Raw genomic sequence first — 19,642 nt, 5'->3', positions numbered from 1 at the left:
GGGGGGGGGGGGGGAATCTAAAAAAGCAGCAAATTTATCCTTGTCTTTGCATTCGGATTAAGAGGAATTTCCATTGTTGAAATTGTGAGTCCTATTGATTGTTAGTTGACAAACTCGATTTATTGTTGTGTTTGAACCTCAAATCGTGGTTAGCTATTGATAAGGATATGATTTACTCTAAAAGATAATTACCTAATCTAATATATATATATATATATATATATATATATATATATATATATATATATATATGTATGTATGTATATATATATATATACGGAATTTGAATTAAAAGATGCGACGACCCGACCCGTCGTCTCATGTGTCACTGCTTCGTTTCTCTCATTTTATGCTTCTTCATGTTTCGTTATCAGTATGTGGTGTGTTAGAGTTGATTTGGATTGGTTTTGATAAGAAATGAGATACTTAGTCTCTTTAAGGAAGGCTTAAGTTGGAAAAGTCAACCGGACGTTGACTTATGAGTTATAGGGCTCGGNAAAAGTCAACTGGACGTTGACTTATGAGTTAGAGGGCTCGGATATGAATTCCGATGGTTCGGTTAGCTTCGGGAGGTGATTTGTGACTTAGGAGTGCGATCGGAATTGATTTTGGAGGTCCGGTGTAGAATTAGGCTTGAATTGGCGAAGTTAGTATTTTGGCGAAATCCGGTTGATAGGCAAGATTTTGATATAGGGGTCGGAATGGAATTCCGAGAGTTGCTGTAGCTTCGATATGTGATTTTTGATGTGCGTGCAAAATTTCAGGTTATTCGGAGGTGATTTGGTTGGGTTTTTGATCGAATGCGTGTTTCGGAAGTTTTTAAAGAACTTAGGCTTGAATTTGATGTAATTTGATTATTTTAGTGTTAAACGCGGTGATTTGATGATTGGAGCAAGTTCGAATAAGGTATTGGATCATGTTTGTGTTTTTGGTTGAGGTCCCGGGGGCCTCGGGTGAGTTTCGGATGGTCAATCGGACCAATTTTGGCACTTGGGAGTTGCAGGTTATCAGTCATTTTGTTGCAGAGAATTTAGTCAATGCGATCGCGGGGGTGTTGTCGCGATCGCATAGGAGGAGTTTGTGAGGCAGCAATTTTTGTTCTGTGCGTTCGCACTAACAGTAACGCGATCGCATAAGAGAAAGTGAGGACGCGGCTGAGTTGCCCTATGCGATCGCATAAGGTGGTCCGCGATCGCATAGTTATGGCCAGTCGTTCAGTGCGTTCGCATGTGTGATGGTGTGTTTGCATGTGTGATGGTGCGTTTGCATAGTGCATTTTTGAGGTTGTGCAATTTTGTTCATTGCGATCGCAGGGCTTGGGCCGCGATCGCATAGAAGGGACAGAAGGGTTTTAAACATTTTATCCGCGAGTTTTAGTCATTTTTCCTCCATTGTTGAGTATTTTGAGAGCTCTTTGGGACAAATTGAAGAGGAATTCAAGGAGGATTGATTGGAGGTAAGTTCCTTGGCCTAAATACACGAGATTATGATAGATTTAACATGGAAATTGGTTGAAATTCACCAAAAAGGGGTAAAGCTAGGGCTTGAGTTTTTGATATTGCAAATTGGGATTTGATAGGTCATTTGAGCTCGGATTTGGGAGTTCTTGGTATGTATGAACTCGTTGCGAGATAAGGAATCCGGTAATGTGAGTTTTGTAATTTTTCGAGAAAGGGGCCCGGGGCTCGGGTTTTGCTAGTTTCGAGATTTTTGCTATTTTTCGATTGTTTTCGATTGGGTAGTGTCCCATTTGCATATTGTGATGTATTCGCTCTAATTTTGGATAGATTCGACGCGCGAGGAGGCCGATTTAATGGGCAAAGGCATCGCGGGCTCGAGATTTCGCCGGTTCGAGGTGAGTAATACTTGTAAATGATATCCTGAGGGTTTGAAACCCCGGATTTGCACATCATAGTGTTGTATTGAGGTGACTTGCACGCCGGATATGAGCGTGGGGTAGAGCACCGTTGGGGATTATGACTTGGTCCGTCCCGGTTGTTGATTTTACCGCGTATTTGACTGAAACTACTTGTTATCATCATGATTTGGGCTGATTTCCATATTTTGGGCTTCGTGCCGATTATTTGAATCCTTCAGGGATTGATATCACTGTTTTTGCATTACTTTGCATGCTATTTGATCTCGGTCCAGGGTTTTAATACTGTTTTGTAAATTCAGCCATTTTTCATGATTTGAAAACTTAAATGATATTTTACTGACGTTTTGAACTGAGAACTGCTATTTTTTTATTGCCCAAGGGGCTTATGTGCATTTCTGGACTGAGCAGGGATCGGGCTGCGCGCCGCAGTAGTGTTATAGTGATTTCTGGATATATGGATGGCTCGGGCTGCACGCCGCAGCGGTGTTATATTGATATTGCATTTGGGCTGTAGGAGCCCTTCCGGAGTCTGAACCCCCACAGTGAGCGCGGGTACCCAAATGGATCGGGCTGCACGCCGCAGCGGTCATATGTATTGCATTGCATTCATGTATTGGTTCCTGTTTGTAATACGTGTCATGACATTCAGCACTCTCATTTCATTGGTATCCATGCTACTCCTTGCACTGTTTACCAGACGCCCTGGTGTTAATTGCTAGTGGAGTGATGTGCCCGAGGGGCTGACTTATGTGCTGACTTGCACTATCTGATTACGCATTCATTTGCTTAACTGTTGGAAAGGATATTTTTAAAAGAGGTTTTAACTGAGCCCAGATATTTTCTAAAGGATTTTCACGGTTTTACTGTTTTCTCAAAGATTTGCACTGTCCTATATAGCACGATGGAGTGCTTTTATGTGATTTCTTACCGCTCAGTTATTATTTACTTTTATTGCTCACTGAGTTGGAGTACTCACTTTACTCCCTGCACCTCGCGTGCAGTTGCAGGTATTGTTCACCCGGTAGCGGGTTATTAGCTGATTGAAGGTATTACTCTTGTAGCTGAGCAAGGTGACCGCCAACGTTCGCGGCACCGGACGTTGTCTTTAGAATTCCAGAATTTATTGTTGTATATTATTGGCCCTGTAGTTGTGTTCAGGTTTCTTTAGATGTTCGTGACTTGTGACACCCCGGTCGGGTTGTGTTGGGTTGTAAATACTGGTTATTATTGTCGTTAAGCTGTATTTATCTATTCATTTATGTTTAATAATTGTTAAAGAGACGAATTGGGTTAGTTGGCTGGCCTTGTCTTCACGAGAGGCGCCATCACGACCGGGTCTGGAAATTGGGTCGTGACAAGTTGGTATCAGAGCCTAGGTTACTAGGTCTCACGAGTCATGAGCAGGTTTAGTAGAGTCTCGCGGAGCGGTACGGGGACGCCTGTATTTCTCCTCGGGAGGCTGCGGAACCTTTAGGAAAACTTCCCATTCTTGGAATTCTTATCGTGCGTACTTGATTCAGCTTGAGATATAACTCTTGAAATTCCTTCCACACGTCTGTATGTGCACGTGAGCGCTCAGTATTATATGTGCCTTGACGGTTTGTGATTCCCCGATCGAGGGGCGAGATGTGATTTTCGTGAGTATGTTGGGCCAGTCTGGAGGACTTGAGGCCAGATCTTGCCTATGGCTTGAGCACTGAGGTGCTGATTGTGTAAGCAAGTGTTTTGAACTTATATGTTCGGTATTGTCCTTATTAGCCGGAATGGCGGTTGGATATCCATGTGCTGAGTATGTTAGTACTGTGAGATGTATCTATATGACTTGGTAGTGACGAAGAGGTCTGTTGGATAATAGATGAACTGTTAAGTGTTCGATTCCTATTGTGATTTGATGTGTAGCCCGAATTATGGGCGCGTGAAGAATATTTTTGTGTCTCCTAGTTGGGAAGTGAAGTGCATTACATGTGGCGGTATGAGTTCAGACTCAGGAAGACTAAATGACTGTGTAACGTATATGATGGTGGAAGGTATGCTAAGATATTAAATTGAGGCGAAGCAGGTGGGTTATCTCCTGTGGAGTGTTCCTAAGTGGTATGATCCTTATGTGTATGTTAGAAGATCTCGTGTGTATTGAAAGGGTACGTGTTGTAATTTGAAAATTCGGGTCGCCTAACAAAGTGGACGCAATTGATGAGGGGATGAATGCGAGATTTGCAGAGGATTACAGTACTAGATGATCTGTGTTTTCACAAACTTGTACATGATTTGAGTTTAATCTCACTATGGTATTGTGGCATCATTTGAGTAAAAGTATTATGGGTTATTGAGTGTGTCCGGATATATGGCTTCGAGCCAAGTTGGGGAGGTTGCTGTTGATTAGCTGATCGCACGGTTATGTGCTATGTTGGTTCCGTTTCGAGGTATGCTGGCGGATCAGTTCTGGTTGCAGAGGTTGAGCCGAGGATGGCGCGAGTGAAGCAAAGTTTTGACAAAGGTTATATGGTGCTTCGTAGATGTGTGAAAATAATAGGGTGTCTTGAGTTGTTGTTGATAAGGAATGCTCAGTGTATATAGAAGGAAGATGTTTGTTTGTATTGGAATGAGATCATATCCTGCGGTGTCAGAGTGTTAATGAGGCACGGGCGGTTATGTCCGTTTGATAAGGTAAATTGCAGATTCGAATAAGGAGTAAATGACTCTCGAGAATGGTTTGAATGTGTTCAAGATTCTACATGTAGCTATCAGGTGTCTTGAGGTTGTGTATGTAGTCAGAGACTATGTTTCATTGGAAAAGGTCAAGACTTGTGGTCTTTTTATGTTAACTATGGGATTCTATGTATTAGTATCTGGAAAGTAAAGGTAACGAATTTGGATTCGCATGAAGTTCTTTAGAGTAAATTATTTTGGAATGTGGTATTTCTGGGAATATTTGAGAGGGGATTCAATGGCTTATGGGTCTTAGACAGTGTGGTCTTGTGCGTGGGTCTCGTGTAGTGGGCCTGGGTTGAGGCATTTTGGTGCTACAGCAAGAGGAAATATCCAGTTGATGATGAATCAGAAGGGAAATTAAATAGATGGAATAGCTTGATAGTAGACCGAATCGGTATGGTAAGGATATGATTAGTTCTTCGTATGTGTCCGAGGTAATGTGCCCTTACAGGTATTGTGCAGCAAAGCTCTTGAGTTCTGACAACTTGCTTAGCTTGGTTTGGATAGAAGGATTCAGTCCTGGCAATTTAGCTTGTGCAATGGAATTGGGAGAGGGTCCTTGTTGGGTTTTACCGTGATTTGGAGATGAATATAATTTCTATGGTATGCGAAGCATGGAATGTGTAATGATTCTTCTTCCTAATGGGATCAATGGAAGCTCTTGATTAGATGAGTTACAGTTCAGTTCTGAAAAGAAGTTCATAAAATTCTTAGGCAACGGGTAGCCTCAGGTAATCAAGGAAATGGTACTGCTGAATGGGAGTGATTTGACGAGAGCAAATGTCTCGGAAAAAGGGGTAGTGTGATTAAACTGATGATACTACGTTAGTATTGCGGTGCTTTCTTGCTAGATCGACTGCTGATATCTGAGTTGTGTGATGGCACGGGGGAATTTTAGAATATCTTCCGTGGAATGATTGGGTACTTGAGGTGTGATGTATATTCATATGGCGGAATTTGGGATCAAGTACAGTGATTCGTGTGCTATAGGGAGTTGGAGGCTGGGAGTTCTCAGGTTCAGACTATGTAGTGGTTGTGGATCGTGTGTATTGGTACCGTTAGCGGCTATTGGGATTTGGAGGCCCGAATGGATCCTTCTTGCTTGGTATATTTGATTTTGGATATGACATTGGGGGTAGACTGGTTGTCTCAGTGTTGGGTTACTCTAGACTATTGCGCTATGGGCTATGTCGGAAAATGCCACAGGTTGCGTGGCGAGGTGCATCGGATTATGTTCTAGCAGAGTGGTTTGTATTCCAAGGACCAGCGGACGGCTGGGAAGGATTGCGTTTTCTTGATTGGGCCTTCGTGATGGATGTCAGTGCAGAGGTTTCTACCGTTGATGCAGTTCCGGTATTGAGGGACTTTTTCGGATGCGTTTCTTGTGGCCGGGCATGTCGCCGGGCGAGATTGTGGACTTCGGTATTGATTTGGTGCCCGGCACCGTATCGTACGGCTCCGGCAGGAGTTATAGTAGTGGAAGGAGCAGCTTCGGGCTTCTTGGTATTGAGATCGTTGGCAGGCCGATGTGGCTACGCATTTAGCTTGCGTTAGCTTGGTTGGCCCCGAGTTGTATTGTTGAGGGATAGGTTGATTCGATCGTTATTGAGCTTGTTAGTGATCTAAGGAGATCTATGAGTTGTTTTTTGTGCTGTGAGACGTTATGATTTGTTGGATATGGGCACATGTGGTGCGGTTCTATTGAGGATTCATAGAGGAAGTCGAGCGGGAAGAGTAATTGAGTGTTGCTCGATGTATGGAGTATTGGTTAGGCCTATCGGGTTGTGTGCCGTGTGTTATTTGTTTCACCGTGGGTGTAATGGATTGCTTGGTTTCAGACATCAATTTGTGCGTGGCTGTCTATTTTGAGCATGGTGACTTGAGGTGTTTCATGTGTAACAGTGTTTGGATAGGATCGCGCGCTGTGGCGAGGCCACGGGGAGTTATGGCCTTTCGAGGTAGATTCAGGTGTTCTATTTCAACGATGTGAGGCGGGGTCTCGGCCTTGTGTTGTAATGGTATTGATGAGCTTGAGGTACAGCTCTTCTGTTTAAGTCATTTGTCCTGATTTGAGTATGTTCAGACCGTTCCTTATCGGTGCGTGTATTATGCGAGTTGTGGCTTAGGCCTGTATTGAGGCGTCGTATCGCCAGGGGGGTGTGTTGGATTCGAGGTAATCGTTGGAGTTATTAATGAATTCGGACAGATGTCATTTCAGCTTGTTAGAAGGATAATATCGAGGTTCGGCTAGGATATCTGTTGTGGTATTAGTCAGAGGAAAGTGGCTTCATGAATGTTTGATCTGAGGAATGGTTACGGCTTATCGCGTGTTTCATTTGTTGTTGGCAGTATACGAAAGTGTTGGAATAAGAATTTAGCTAATAAAGGGTTTTCTATCTGTATTTGTTTGCTGTGGGTAACTACTGTGAATAGAAATTATCGTTTCGAGTGTTTGGATTATGTGGTATATCATATGATCTCACCTGAGGTTGCAGGTACGAGTTATTACAGCTGGTTCGGGTTTATTCTGAGTATAAAAGTGAGGTCCTGAACTTGTGTATAATTTCGGGAAGTGCAATGTGGTTCTACGGTTTATGGTTTAGATGGACTGTGAAATTTCAGCTATATTGTGTTATCGGACCTATGCGAGATAGGGTGATGAGGGATCACCCCGGGTATATGCTTGGTAAGGTCATTCAGCTATTGGGTTGCTTCTAGTACAACTCGGGGTACGCTCGAGGACGAGCGTTTGTTTAAGTTGGGGAGGATGTGACGACCGACCCGTCGTCTCATGTGTCGCTGCTTCGTTTCCCTCATTTTATGCTTCTTCATGTTTCGTTATCGGTATGTGGTGCGTTAGAGTTGATTTGGATTGGTTTTGATAAGAAATGAGATACTTAGTCTCTTTAAGGAAGGCTTAAGTTGGAAAAGTCAACCGGACGTTGACTTATGAGTTATAGGGCTCGGATGTGATTTTCGGTGATTCCGTTAGCTTCTGGAGGTGATTTGTGACTCAGGAGTGCGATCGGAATTGATTTTGGAGGTCCGATGTAGAATTAGGCTTGAATTGGCGAAGTTAGTATTTTGGCGAAATCCGGTTGATAGGTGAGATTTTGATCCGAGGGTAAGAATGGAATTCCGAGAGTTGCAGTATCTTCGTTAGGTGGTTTTGGATATGTGTGCAAAATTTCAGATTATTCGGNAGATTGAGAAAATGTTAGTCTTTTTTCATGTATTGTTTCTTAATTAATATCTGACGATTATCTATAATTATTTAGAAGGTTTAAGTGTTAAGTTTATTTACATATAATTCAAATAACTCAGATATTTAACATGGTTAATGTCAAATATTAAAATAGAGTAAAAAAAATCACTAGATAAAGAATTTTTTCATATTTTAGATAGCCAACTAAAATGAGTTTTGAATTAAGAATAATATTTTCAATTACATTATTATAAAAATAATTATTATTGAAAAATAATGTTTTAGAAACTGAAATTTTAAGAAAGAAATATTTTTTAAGAGATATCAACACACCAAATAAGAGTTCAAGTAGTAAAAGAGTTCAGTCTTATCAAAAGAGTCATTCATTGTCTCAACATTTGATTGTTTTTGCCATAAATATGAGTTATTATTTTGCTTTCTGACTATTTTTAGGATCCAATGACACCGGCAAGAATGATAAAAATAGAATAAATGGTTAATTTTGTTCATGTAGTTAATATCCAATGATTATCTATATTTACTGAGAAAGTGTAAATTTTAAGATTATTACATACAATCCAAATAACTTAAATATTTGACATGATTAGTGTCCGCGCATCCGCGCGGGTACTAATACTAATAAGATATATATTAAAGTTCTTCTTCCAGTTATTTTAGGATATCATTCTTTCCGAATGGAAGCAACTTTGACTCCAACAAGTGAATTACTATTTTTTTCTTTTCTCTTTTGAGAAGATAGAATGTGAAAATCATCTTCTTCAATATTATTACTCCTTTCTCTCTCTAAAATATCTCTCCCTTCTCTCTAAATGTCAAACGCCGGTGCTAACCCCACCTGACCACCTGACCTACCTGACCAAACGGCTAACCCAACGGCTAATTTCATCACTGACATAGGCGGAGCCACCGCCGGAAAACCTACCACAGTGCCAAACCCCAACGCAAACAACCAACAAACACCTTCTGATGCCATTCAAATTTCCAATTCCTCAAATAACAACACCTAAAATCACACCCAACACCAAATGGCTAACCCAACGGCTAATTTCATCACTGGCACAGGCGGAGCCACCGCCGGAAAACCTACCACAGTGCCAAACCCCAACGGAAACAACCAACAAACACCTTTTGATACCATTCAAATTTCCAATTCCTCAGATAACAACATCCAAAATCACACTCAACACCTTAATCGCAATCATTTCCCAAAAATTTCGAGCAATTTCGAGCAACCCCAACCCAAAACCTGCCATACAAATGACCTAAATCAAAGTGACCAACAGTGCATGCAACCTCAAAATAGCAAACAATTACCTGAATCTAAACTTCCTAAACAACATAATGAATTTGCCCAAGGGAGTAATTACAAAAAAAGCAAGCAAATAGTGTCGAAACCAACCTTTGCCGCCACTGTCCAAACCAGCCTTCAATCTCATGACACGAGCGCCATGGTTGAGATTCAACACGGCACGCACCTTGGTAAATCGGTTGTTTTCTTCAAAGCAGAGGACTTTTTCATTAACTTAGCTAAAGAGTGCAGATTCACTATCATCGGTAAGTTCTATCGAGGTAAACCAACCATGGAGGAAATTAGGAAGACCTTTATTAGGCAATTCTAACTCACTGCCTCTGTCAAGATAGCTTATTTTGATCCTAAACATGTTTACCTTGACTTCGCTAATGAAGTGGATTATAATCACGTCTTCACGAAGGATTATATTGACATTGGCGATGCCCCTATTAAAATCCTTAAATGGACTCCGAATTTCAAACCGGAGGAGGAAACATCCATTGTCCCTGTTTGGATCCTAATTCACCAACTCCCTGGGCACCTGTTTAAATGGAATATTGTATCCAGACTCATCCAAGATGTAGGTGTGGCTGTGGCTCCGGACATGGCAACATACTCCAAATCTAGAGGTAACATTACAAAAGTTAAAGTTGAAATTAACCTCCTAAAGTCTAGACTCGATCAAATATGGCTAGGTTATAAAAGACTCGACAATTCTGATGATGGAAAGTGGCTTGACATTGAATATAAAAAAGTACCAAGCTACTATGTATACTGCAAAATGCAAGGTCACTATGAGATCTAGTGCAGAAATGAGATCAAAGACGAAAGGATTAAGGCACAGAAAGAAGATCAACTCGATAAGGAGAAAGAATAAAAAATTGATAAGCCAAAGGATGATGGCTTCCAAACGGTTTCAAAGAAGAAGGCTGCCAAAGTAAAATTCCAGAACAACATACAAATGAAAATGTCCAACAAGCCTGATGATCACAGCCATAAAGAGCAGAGATTAAATGAAATTTCACTCCAAAAATACCAAGAAGCAAACCAAGATCAAAGAGCTAAGGCAAGTGATGGCATTGTTATCAAGGAACCAACCGAGGTGCAGAAGATTCACATGATGGAAGATGTGCCGGGTAAAGGGAAAAACAAAGTGGAAGAGGAAACCATACGCAACAACAACTACAAGTTTGGACAGGACATCACCAAAAAGAAGAGGTCCAAAGCTAGAAAAAAGAATCAAAACAACAACAACAAAGAAATCCAAATCCAAAACACTTTCCTGGAAGAAGGCCAACCAAGTAACAAAAAGGCAGACACAGTACATAAATCCTCGGAACAAAAGGCCAGCAACAAGGAAGATAACATTACTCTCCTTGATAATGATCAAAAAAGTAGACACTCCTTCCAGAGGGATTTCAACAATGATAAGGACACTACCAAACTCACTGATGAAGAAGCCAACAGTAGAAAGGACACAGAAGCAAACAACACCAAGAATAATCAACTAATTGATCCAGGAGATGTGCATAACACATATCTGAAACTTATAAGTGGTACCAGCTTGGAAGAGGATAAAGAGAGTGAAGATATGTACATTACTAACAACTCTCACATGGCAGAATCTTCCTTCGAGGATGATGGGGAAGAGGATAGCACAGAAGATGGTGACTATGACGATGAAATGAGCACTGAAGAATCTGATGAGTTTGAAAGTGTATATAGTGAAAGTTTTCAGACTGAGGACCAACCTATAAACCACACTACTGATGAATATGCTGCCCAACTTATTGAAACCTTCAACTCTAATGCTCTAGTGGTGGTAAATGTAAGCTCGAAAATAGATAAAATTGTGGAAAGAAATCACTTATCTCCTAGAGGTAGAGGAAGAGGTAGAAGTAATGCTTTCGGAGGCAGACACAACTCAAGAGGAAGAGGTGGCAGATTCACCTATCAGCAAGCTGTGGTTATACCACAGGAGCAAAACCTCTCCAATTGATTATGATGTTTAAGTCCCTATACTAGAATATTAGAAGCATCAGTTCTAGTGGTGCTCTTGATAGACTTAAGCAAATTATCCGACTTCAAAATCTTCCTTTTATTTCTATTAGTAAACTTTTTCACAAAGCAGACCAACTGGACAAGTTCAGGACAATTCTAGGATATGGTAAAGCTTATCCCAATACCAATAGCCAAATCTAGATCTTTTGGAGTAATGAGTTGAATTGTAATGTGGTGGAGGAGTCTGATCAGCAGATTACTTGTATCATCAAATGAATGGGATCAAACATCCTGGTCACTTCAGTTTATGCAAAATGTGAGGTTGTTTTGAGAGAACAACTATGGAATAACCTAAGGGATATCTCTCAGAACTACAAGCTACCGTGTTATATTGCAGGCGACTTTAACTGTATTATTGATCCAAGTGAAAAACAGGGCGGCAACCTTCATCGAATGTCCGAGAGCATGCCTATGATACAATTCATCATGGACTGTGATCTCATTGACCCGGGCTTCTCAGGCTCACAATTCACATGTGGGTGGGCTCCTAACAAGAGAATTTGGAAAAGGCTTGATAGGGTGCAGGTGAACCAAGATTGGATGAACAATTATGATTCTACTAGTGTCAATCGCTTGATCAGAACAGGATCCGACCATTCCCCCCTCCTTACTAAGAACACATCCCAACCCGCTACCAAGCATTTCAGATTCTTAGACTTCTGGACTAACGAAGTAGGTTTTAAAGAGGTGGTAAAACAAGCATGGGATATAGAGGTTCACGGCTCCCCTATGTGGAAATTCCATCTGAAACTTAAAAATACTTGCAAATGCCTATCCCACTGGTCTAAGACATCTATTGGAAATATTTTTGACAATGTCAAAGATCTGGAGAAGAAGGTGGAGGAATTGGAGCATAAGATCATTACAAACAACAATGAGTACAATAGAGCCGAGCTTATGCGTATTAATGCTCTCTTTATCAGGGCCTATAAAAATGAAGAGTCTATATGGAAGCAAAAATTTGGGATCAAATGGTTTGTGGAAGGGGAAGTTAATTCTAAATTTCTTCACTCCATTGTCAAGGGCAGAAGGAAGAGGTTGACCATCAAGAAGATCAGACTTAATGATGACAATTGGATTGAAGGAGATGATCATATTGCCAATGAAGCTGTATCCCTTTTTCAGAATCAATTTACTAGAGAATATACTGACTCCAATTTCTCTATTCTTAATTGTATACCTAAAGTAATTAATGAAATGGACAATGCAAATTTCACTGCTAATCCTACTATGGAGGAATTGAAAGTAGTTGTATTCTCCTTGAGCCCATCCAGTGCACCCGGACCAGATGGGCTCTCTGGGAAATTTTATCAGTCATGTTGGGACATTATTAAGGAGGACCTATTACTAATAGTTTCTGATTTCTTTGCAGGTAACCAAATTCCAAAAGGCAATTACTCACACCTGCCCGATCCTCATTCCTAAAGTGGACAACCCTCAATCTTTCAATGAATTAAGGCATATTAGCCTTAGAAACTTCTCCTGCAAGATTATCTCTAGCCTAGTGAATCAAAGGCTAAGCCCCCTCATGAACAAGCTGATCTCTCCTTATCAAACATGTTTCATTAAGAGGAGATCCATAACTGAAAATATTATGATAACTCAAGATATGGTCCATAATATTACAAAGCCCTCTATACATAGGAATGTGGTTTTAATAGTAGACATGACTAAAGCATATGACAGAGTCTCATGGGAATACTTGTGCAATATTGTGAGGCACTTTGAGTTCAACGAAACCTGGATTGATATTATTTGGAGACTTATTTCTAATGTCTGGTACTCTATAAATATCAATGGAAGTAGACATGGATTTTTCAATTCTACTAGGGGTTTAAGACAAGGGGATCCTCTATCTCCCTCTCTCTTTCTTATTGGGGCTGAACTTCTATCGAGATTAATGGAATCTTTAAACAATCATGATTTTATCCCATTTTCGATAGATAATTGTAGTCCTATTATATCTCATCTATGCTATGCTGGTGATACAATTTTGTTTTCCTCAGCGGATCCGGAATCCTTGAAGATGATGATGGACAAGATGGAGACCTATGAAAAGATCTTGGGACAATTAGTAAATAAGTCTAAATCTGGTTTCTATGTCAACTTCAAAGATGATGATCCAAGAATCAACCAAATCATGCAGACCACTGGTTTCAACCATTGCAAGTTTCCAATGCAATATTTAGGATGTCTTATCTACATATGGAGAAAAAAAGTCGTTTACTTCAACAACATGGTGGCTACCATAGCAAAAAGACTCCAAGGCTGGAAAGGTAAATTCCTATCCTACGGTGGCAAATCTGTTCTTATCAAATCTGTTTTGCAGGCTATCCCACTCCATATCCTATCAGCAGTTCACCCGCCTAAGACGACTTTCTACCAGATTGAGAAGATCATCTCCAACTTCTTCTGGGGTATGGATGTTGATACCCAATTTTTCCCAAAAAATATTTTAAAATAGCATATATACCTTCAAAATCATGCATTAATAGCAATTGGTATTCTTCCATAATTTTTCTATATTTTTATTAATTTACCCAGCATTTTATTTCCAATAATTAATTACAAAATAGCATTACAAGTGATTTCAAAAGCATTTCTCGATTTAATTTATTGTTTATGGTCCTAATAAGACCAAATTATTTCATAATTAGCCAAATTGGCATCTTTTGGCTATAATTGCAATAACTTCGCAATTATAGCCCAAGCATATAATTTTGTATTGTTTTTATCAAAACTTAGCCATTTGTATTTTTAAATATTAAATAATCATTTTAAACTATTTTCTGTGCATGAAACTCATTTTTTATAATTATTAGCTATTTTGTAAATTATTTTGATTAATTTGAATTGGGTGTTTAACAAATAGCCTAATTTCATTTCAATTCTAGCCTAAATTAAACCAACCCAGACCAAATTAAATCAGCCCAATACCCCAAAGCCCAATCCACTATCCTACCCGACCCAATCCCTGTCTTATCTGAACCGTTGATCAATTTTTATCAACGGACCAGATCCGTCCTTACCATAATTAACCTAATAGTCTACCCCCCCCCCCCAAATCCTCATTCTCTCATCACTCTCCGCCGACTCACCCTCTCATTCTCTCTTAAGCTCTCTCTGCTAAACCATGGCTCTTACTCGCCGGCCGTTGGCTCGCCGGTAATAATGGTGGTTCCACCACCACCCCTAGCCTCCATGGCTTCCCCCATGCCGGATTCTTGCTACCCTGAGGTCCCCAAGGGACCAGCGGCTGTTCAACTCACACCTACGGTCTGTTCCTGCCATTCGCAGGCCACCTTGGCCCGTCTGAGTAAGACCTTTCTATTTCTCCGGCTAGATCCATGGCTTCTAAGCCGGAATCTCTCCATCTCTGGGTTATCTCTCTCTGAAACCCTAATTTATCTCTTGACTTCTTAGATCTGTAACAGATCTAAGAGTATTCTGAGTTATTTTGCTATTTTTCATGATAGTCTCTCCGATTTTTCAAAAACGCCTCTTCGTCTTCAAAGCTAGGGTTTCTTAACCCCTTTTCAAAATAACTTTTCCTCTGATTTTTAGTATTATTCTATGATCTTTTCTATGTTTAAACGGTTTATTTAAGTTGTTCCTTTTATCTGATTCATTATGTTGAAAACCCTAATTCTTGGTCTTAATCTTGGGTTCTGAGAACTGTCCTTGCTTGTTTGTTCGTTTAATTTGTTCGCATGTCTGTTATTCACGAATATGTTCTATGTTTATATGATTTTTACCCTATTATGCTCATTAGGGTTTCTGATTTTATTCCTTCTCGCCTATACTGTGATTATCTCGTTTATTTACAACAATTTGTGTTAATTCTCCTTAATCATTACTACTCCTATTTGAATCCCTAATTTCCTGTAATTGATGCCTTTCACTAATATCTTATGATGATCTCCTTACTGATTTCAACCTCTAAATATTTTCTTGCCTTATTTTGTGGTTGATTATGCTGTCAAATTGATTCTTAGATATTTTCCTTAATTAGAATTTGTCGAACCTAGCCTCTATTACATGCTCTGTACTATGCTTATTTCCTTATGTGTCATGTTCAGTCTTACATGATTTCATTCCTTATTTATCACTACTTATTACCGTTTGAATTTTAACTCCTTAATTAAAGAAAGTACTTATACTGATTTGATACTAATTGATACCTAGTTCTATAATTATTATACAATCGTGATTCTTACCTTATTTTTACCTAGTTTCGAACTACTATATATGCTCTCTCATTAACAGTCAACGGATGAGTTCAAAAAAAAACTCTCTCACACTCAAAACTTTTTTGCTCTCTTTCTTTGATTACTTGCTATTATTCTGAGTTAGCCGGTTGCAAGCCAAGGCTAATTATTGTGCTCTCCTCTTCTTCACTTTGTGTTTACTATCTCTTTACCTGTATGTTCTAATTTCAATTCAAGTCCCAAAACCAATATGTTTCTTTTACTGCTAATTTGTTTCTATCTATGGTTCTGTTGTTCAACATGTAATTGACATGTTTACATTATTGCTTCATCTTGCGTGCTAGTCTAACCCTCTTAGGGCATTTCAGAACATGTTCTACTTCCCTGGTAGTCTATCTCAATGTGACTCTACCTGTTTTGAATGCTTGTCTACTTGTTATCCAGTTTTGATATGCACTTACTTTGCAAACAGATCTGTCACTTTAAATGTCTGATTCTATGATTGGTTCTGAAATTCATACTGTGTTGGTACCACTAGCTATACCCTAATACCATAAACCCCCACAAGAACTGCTATGCTCCTGTATACTATGTACTCTATGTGTCCCCAAATTCCATTACCCCTATTTGTGGTGGCTGAACCTGCCTTGGTTCTATGTTCCTTGGTTATGTATGAACCTGTTTTGGGTGCTGTGTTTGGACTGTTTCTTATTACTCTACTCTCTTTTTCAAAACTATCCTATTGAATAACTTCCTCTGTTGTTTTTACAAAACTATTTCAAACAAGTCTCTTTTCAAATTATTTTCCTGCCTAAACCTTTTCAAAACTGTCAAGCACTTTCACATCTACTCTTAGATTTCAAGTTCTACCCTTCTAATGTGTGACTGCTTAGGGATCACTATGAGATCCCTCTGAACTCTGATACATTAGAGTTGGCCCTTCCACACTGCACTTACTCAACTATGATTAGGAAATCTGGGTGTGAGCACTGTCCGGGATCCCTTGAGGTCCTTAGGGAACTCTGACACACCCGGATTATGTGAAAGGCTGTGAGGCAATATGGCATTGGAAATTCTGGAAATCTGGGCTACTTTCAGGCTCCCTATAGTGTAACTTCTTAATTTTCTTATCCACTTATGTAATTCATTCGATATTGGACTGTAATAATTTGTTGTAAACAGATACTGGGGATGGATAGTGAAAATGGGAGGGTAGCTATGCATGTTATAGACATCAAAGGGGTAGAAACCATGCTTTAGGTTTACATTTCCTATATGCGCAATAGAATCCATGTTTAGGACCAACATGTGCAAAGCATATCATGTATTAGAGACCATGCTCCCTAGGTTTTATTATGTATGCTGTTTCGGCATCTCATTTTGACATTCTTGCTATCACTTAGAAATCCCGTTTCTAGGATAAATGGCATTAAAACAAAACTGCTACTCTTGCACACTTGATAGCATGCTCTATAATGCCGTAACTTTTTATGCATTTAGAAATCCTGCTTTAGGAAATTCTGAAATCATGCTGTGCATTTAGAAATCCCGCTTTAGGAATCTTCCATATAAATCATTTTATATCTCATGTGTGCATATTAGATACCATGTTTAGGTTCTCGTTCATACTCACTCAGCTACGCCTAGTTAAACTACTGATGCATGAATAGGAATATAAACAGTCTCATCCTGCTTTAAACAAATTAGTAACAATCCTGTATCCTGTAAGACTTAGAACCGCATGCTCTTTTAGGTAAAATAACTCCTTTATCGTTCTAATGGTTCTGGTAACTGTTGTATCCTATGCCTAGGCAAAGCCTTAGGTAATCAACCTTTACGAAACCGGAAATTGTTCTTTGTGTTTACTGCTTAATGGTTAATAGGCTTAAAATCAGTAGGCCAACTGATTAGGGCCCCTGCTTCTGAGTTATAAAATAAAACTGCATATCTCACGTGTTCTGATACTCACCTAGACATCATGTCTTAGGATCCTGTTTAACAAATACTGCCTTTATTTGTGTTTGAGTCGTGCTGTTTACATGCCTTGTCTGTGGAGGTAAAACTGAGCCTCTTATTTGCTCTTTCCTGCTTTCTATTTGCTAAGTCCTATGTGTTCTTGCTTGTCGCCCTAGTATTTTCTCCTTTAAACCTAAGGGTCTGTCTAGAACTGCCTGTAGGTAGAGGTCCTAAATTCCTCCAGGACCATTAGGAAGGGACGGGTAACAGCACGCACAGAGATTGCTTAAATAAAACTCGCTTTAATAACTGCTAAGGGGTGGGAATGGGTATATATGGATATGATGACTACGCGCTAATGTCACATGTAGCCCCTCATTGAGGAGTGTTTATCGGGCATTGCGTGGGGTGATCCTGTAGGCTAACCAACCTAGGACCCCTCCTTCCCAAAATTCCCTTTGCCTAAAACTTTACTTTTCTATATAACTTGTTCAAATTCTTTATCTTATTATTTGAGTCATACAATGTCCAACATGCTTTATCTGCAATTATGTGTTTCAACTACTTACTTGTTAAAAGACTAATTCATAAGTATAAGTTCGGTCGGGACCGAGAGGGGTGCCTAACACCTTCCCCTCAAGGTTATTTCGAGCCCTTACCCTAAATCTCTGGTAATGCAAACTAGTCTAAGAGTTAATCGCTCTAGGTGCCCTAATGCACCATAATCCGTTAGGTGGCGACTCTTCTCTTTTAATACCCTTCCTTTAAAAGAGTTGTCACATGTCTAAGCCCGCTTTCGCGAGAAAATGGGGCACGACAATGAATGGTAACAAGAAAAAGAAGCACTGGATTGCTTGGAAAGACATGTGTCGTCCAATAGAGGAAGGGAAAGTTGGCTTAAGATCTCTCACAGACACATGTGATGCCTTCTCTGCTAAGTTATGGTGGAAATTCAGAACTCAAAATTCACTTCTTAAATACTTTCTCGAAGCTAAATATTGTAAAAGGTTCCATCCTGTTGCAAGAAAGAAAGTTCCCGGCCAATCTCATACTTGGAGAAGAATGATGGACATAAAAGACAAAGTGGAACCTTAAATTTCATGGAGGCTTGGAAGGGGGGGAAATATCATTCTGGTGGGACTCTTGGACCGACTTTGGGCCTCTAGCTCATCTGGTTCAAAATAGCACAACTCCTAAAAGAGTTATGATAAAGGAGTTCTACCTTCACGTTGATTGGAATCAGAGTAAATTGATGAGAATTCTCCCTTTGCACATAGTCAATTCCATCAAAACCATCCCTTTCAACAGCAATAGAGAAGACAGACCCATTTGGACCCCGGATCCTTCAGGGAAATTTTCTTGTAAATCTGCATGGCACACACTGAGATCTAAGAGAGGAACTACTCTTACAGGTATTACTGTTTGGCATAAAAAGCTTCCTTTTAAAGTCTCATTTTTTATGTCTAGAGTCCTTTTGGATAAGGTAGCAACTGATGTTGATATTAAAAGATATGGGGTAAATATTGCCTCCATATGTAACTGTTGCTTCACTAACCACTATGACGAATCCACTAACCACCTGCTCAATGAAAGTCATATTGCCAACTTAGTATGGTCTTTCTTCTGTAACTCTTGTGGTATCAGGTTGGTCCAAGGCCAGGTAAGACAGAGAGTTATGAGGTGGTGGTTGACTAAGCCCAAAAATGAAGTCCATAAGGCAGTACTTCAATGCCTTCCTTCAATCATATGTTGGCAGATTTGGAAGAACAGATGTTCATCTAGGTTTGATGAAAAGCACATGTCACATTGCTTCATCATCCAGCAAGTGATCTGTGACGACCCGGCCCGTCGTCACGTGAGTTACCGTCCCGTTTCCCCCATATTATGTTTCTCCACATTTCAGTATCGGTATTTGAGGTGATCGGGTAGAATTGAATTGGTTTTAGTTGGAAATGAGGCACTTAGCCTCTTAGAAGGAAGCTTATTTTGGAAAAGTCAATCGGAAGTTGACTTTGTGGTTAGAGGGCTCGGATGTGAATTCCGGTGGTTCGGTTAGCTTCGGGGGATGATTAGTGACTTAGGAGTGCGATCGGAATTGAATTTGGAGGTCCGGTGTAGAATTAGGCTTGAATTGGCGAAGTTTGAATTTTGGCGAATTCCGGTTGATAGGTGAGATTTTGATCCGGGGGTCGGAATGGAATTCCGAAGAGTTACAGTAGCTTCATTAGGTGATTTTGGATGTGCGGGTAAAATTTCAGGTCATTTGGACGTCGTTTGGCTGGGTTTTTGATCGAATGTGAGTTTCGGAAGTT

The 19,642-nt window shown here is 39.9% G+C and overlaps 2 protein-coding genes across 2 annotated transcripts; both read left to right on the top strand.

Moving 5' to 3' along the window:
• Positions 1-10,072: 10,072 nt before the first annotated feature.
• LOC109217276 (probable serine/threonine-protein kinase dyrk1) lies at positions 10,073-11,104 on the top strand. The gene has a single exon (XM_019381506.1). The coding sequence runs from the start codon at positions 10,073-10,075 to the stop codon at positions 11,102-11,104; it is 1,032 nt and encodes a 343-aa protein (XP_019237051.1).
• Positions 11,105-11,382: 278 nt separating this feature from the next.
• On the top strand, positions 11,383-19,159 carry LOC109217274. Its single transcript, XM_019381505.1, has 4 exons — positions 11,383-12,538; positions 13,173-13,583; positions 18,975-18,990; positions 19,087-19,159. The coding sequence occupies exons 1-4, from the start codon at positions 11,383-11,385 to the stop codon at positions 19,157-19,159; spliced, it is 1,656 nt and encodes a 551-aa protein (XP_019237050.1).
• Positions 19,160-19,642: the final 483 nt, after the last annotated feature.

The sequence above is a fragment of the Nicotiana attenuata genome, unplaced genomic scaffold (assembly GCF_001879085.1).
Source record: "Nicotiana attenuata strain UT unplaced genomic scaffold, NIATTr2, whole genome shotgun sequence".
NCBI classification, from domain to species: domain Eukaryota; kingdom Viridiplantae; phylum Streptophyta; class Magnoliopsida; order Solanales; family Solanaceae; genus Nicotiana; species Nicotiana attenuata.
This window is presented reverse-complemented; position numbering and strand designations above follow the sequence as displayed.

Bases quoted from the DNA above. Each gene is read 5' to 3' on its own strand.
- LOC109217276 (XM_019381506.1), top strand. From the start codon at position 10,073: ATGTCCAACAAGCCTGATGATCACAGCCATAAAGAGCAGAGATTAAAT.
- LOC109217274 (XM_019381505.1), top strand. From the start codon at position 11,383: ATGGGATCAAACATCCTGGTCACTTCAGTTTATGCAAAATGTGAGGTT. The intron at 12,539-13,172 runs GTAACCAAATTC...TGTTTTCCTCAG, and splicing joins AGTTTCTGATTTCTTTGCAG to CGGATCCGGAATCCTTGAAG.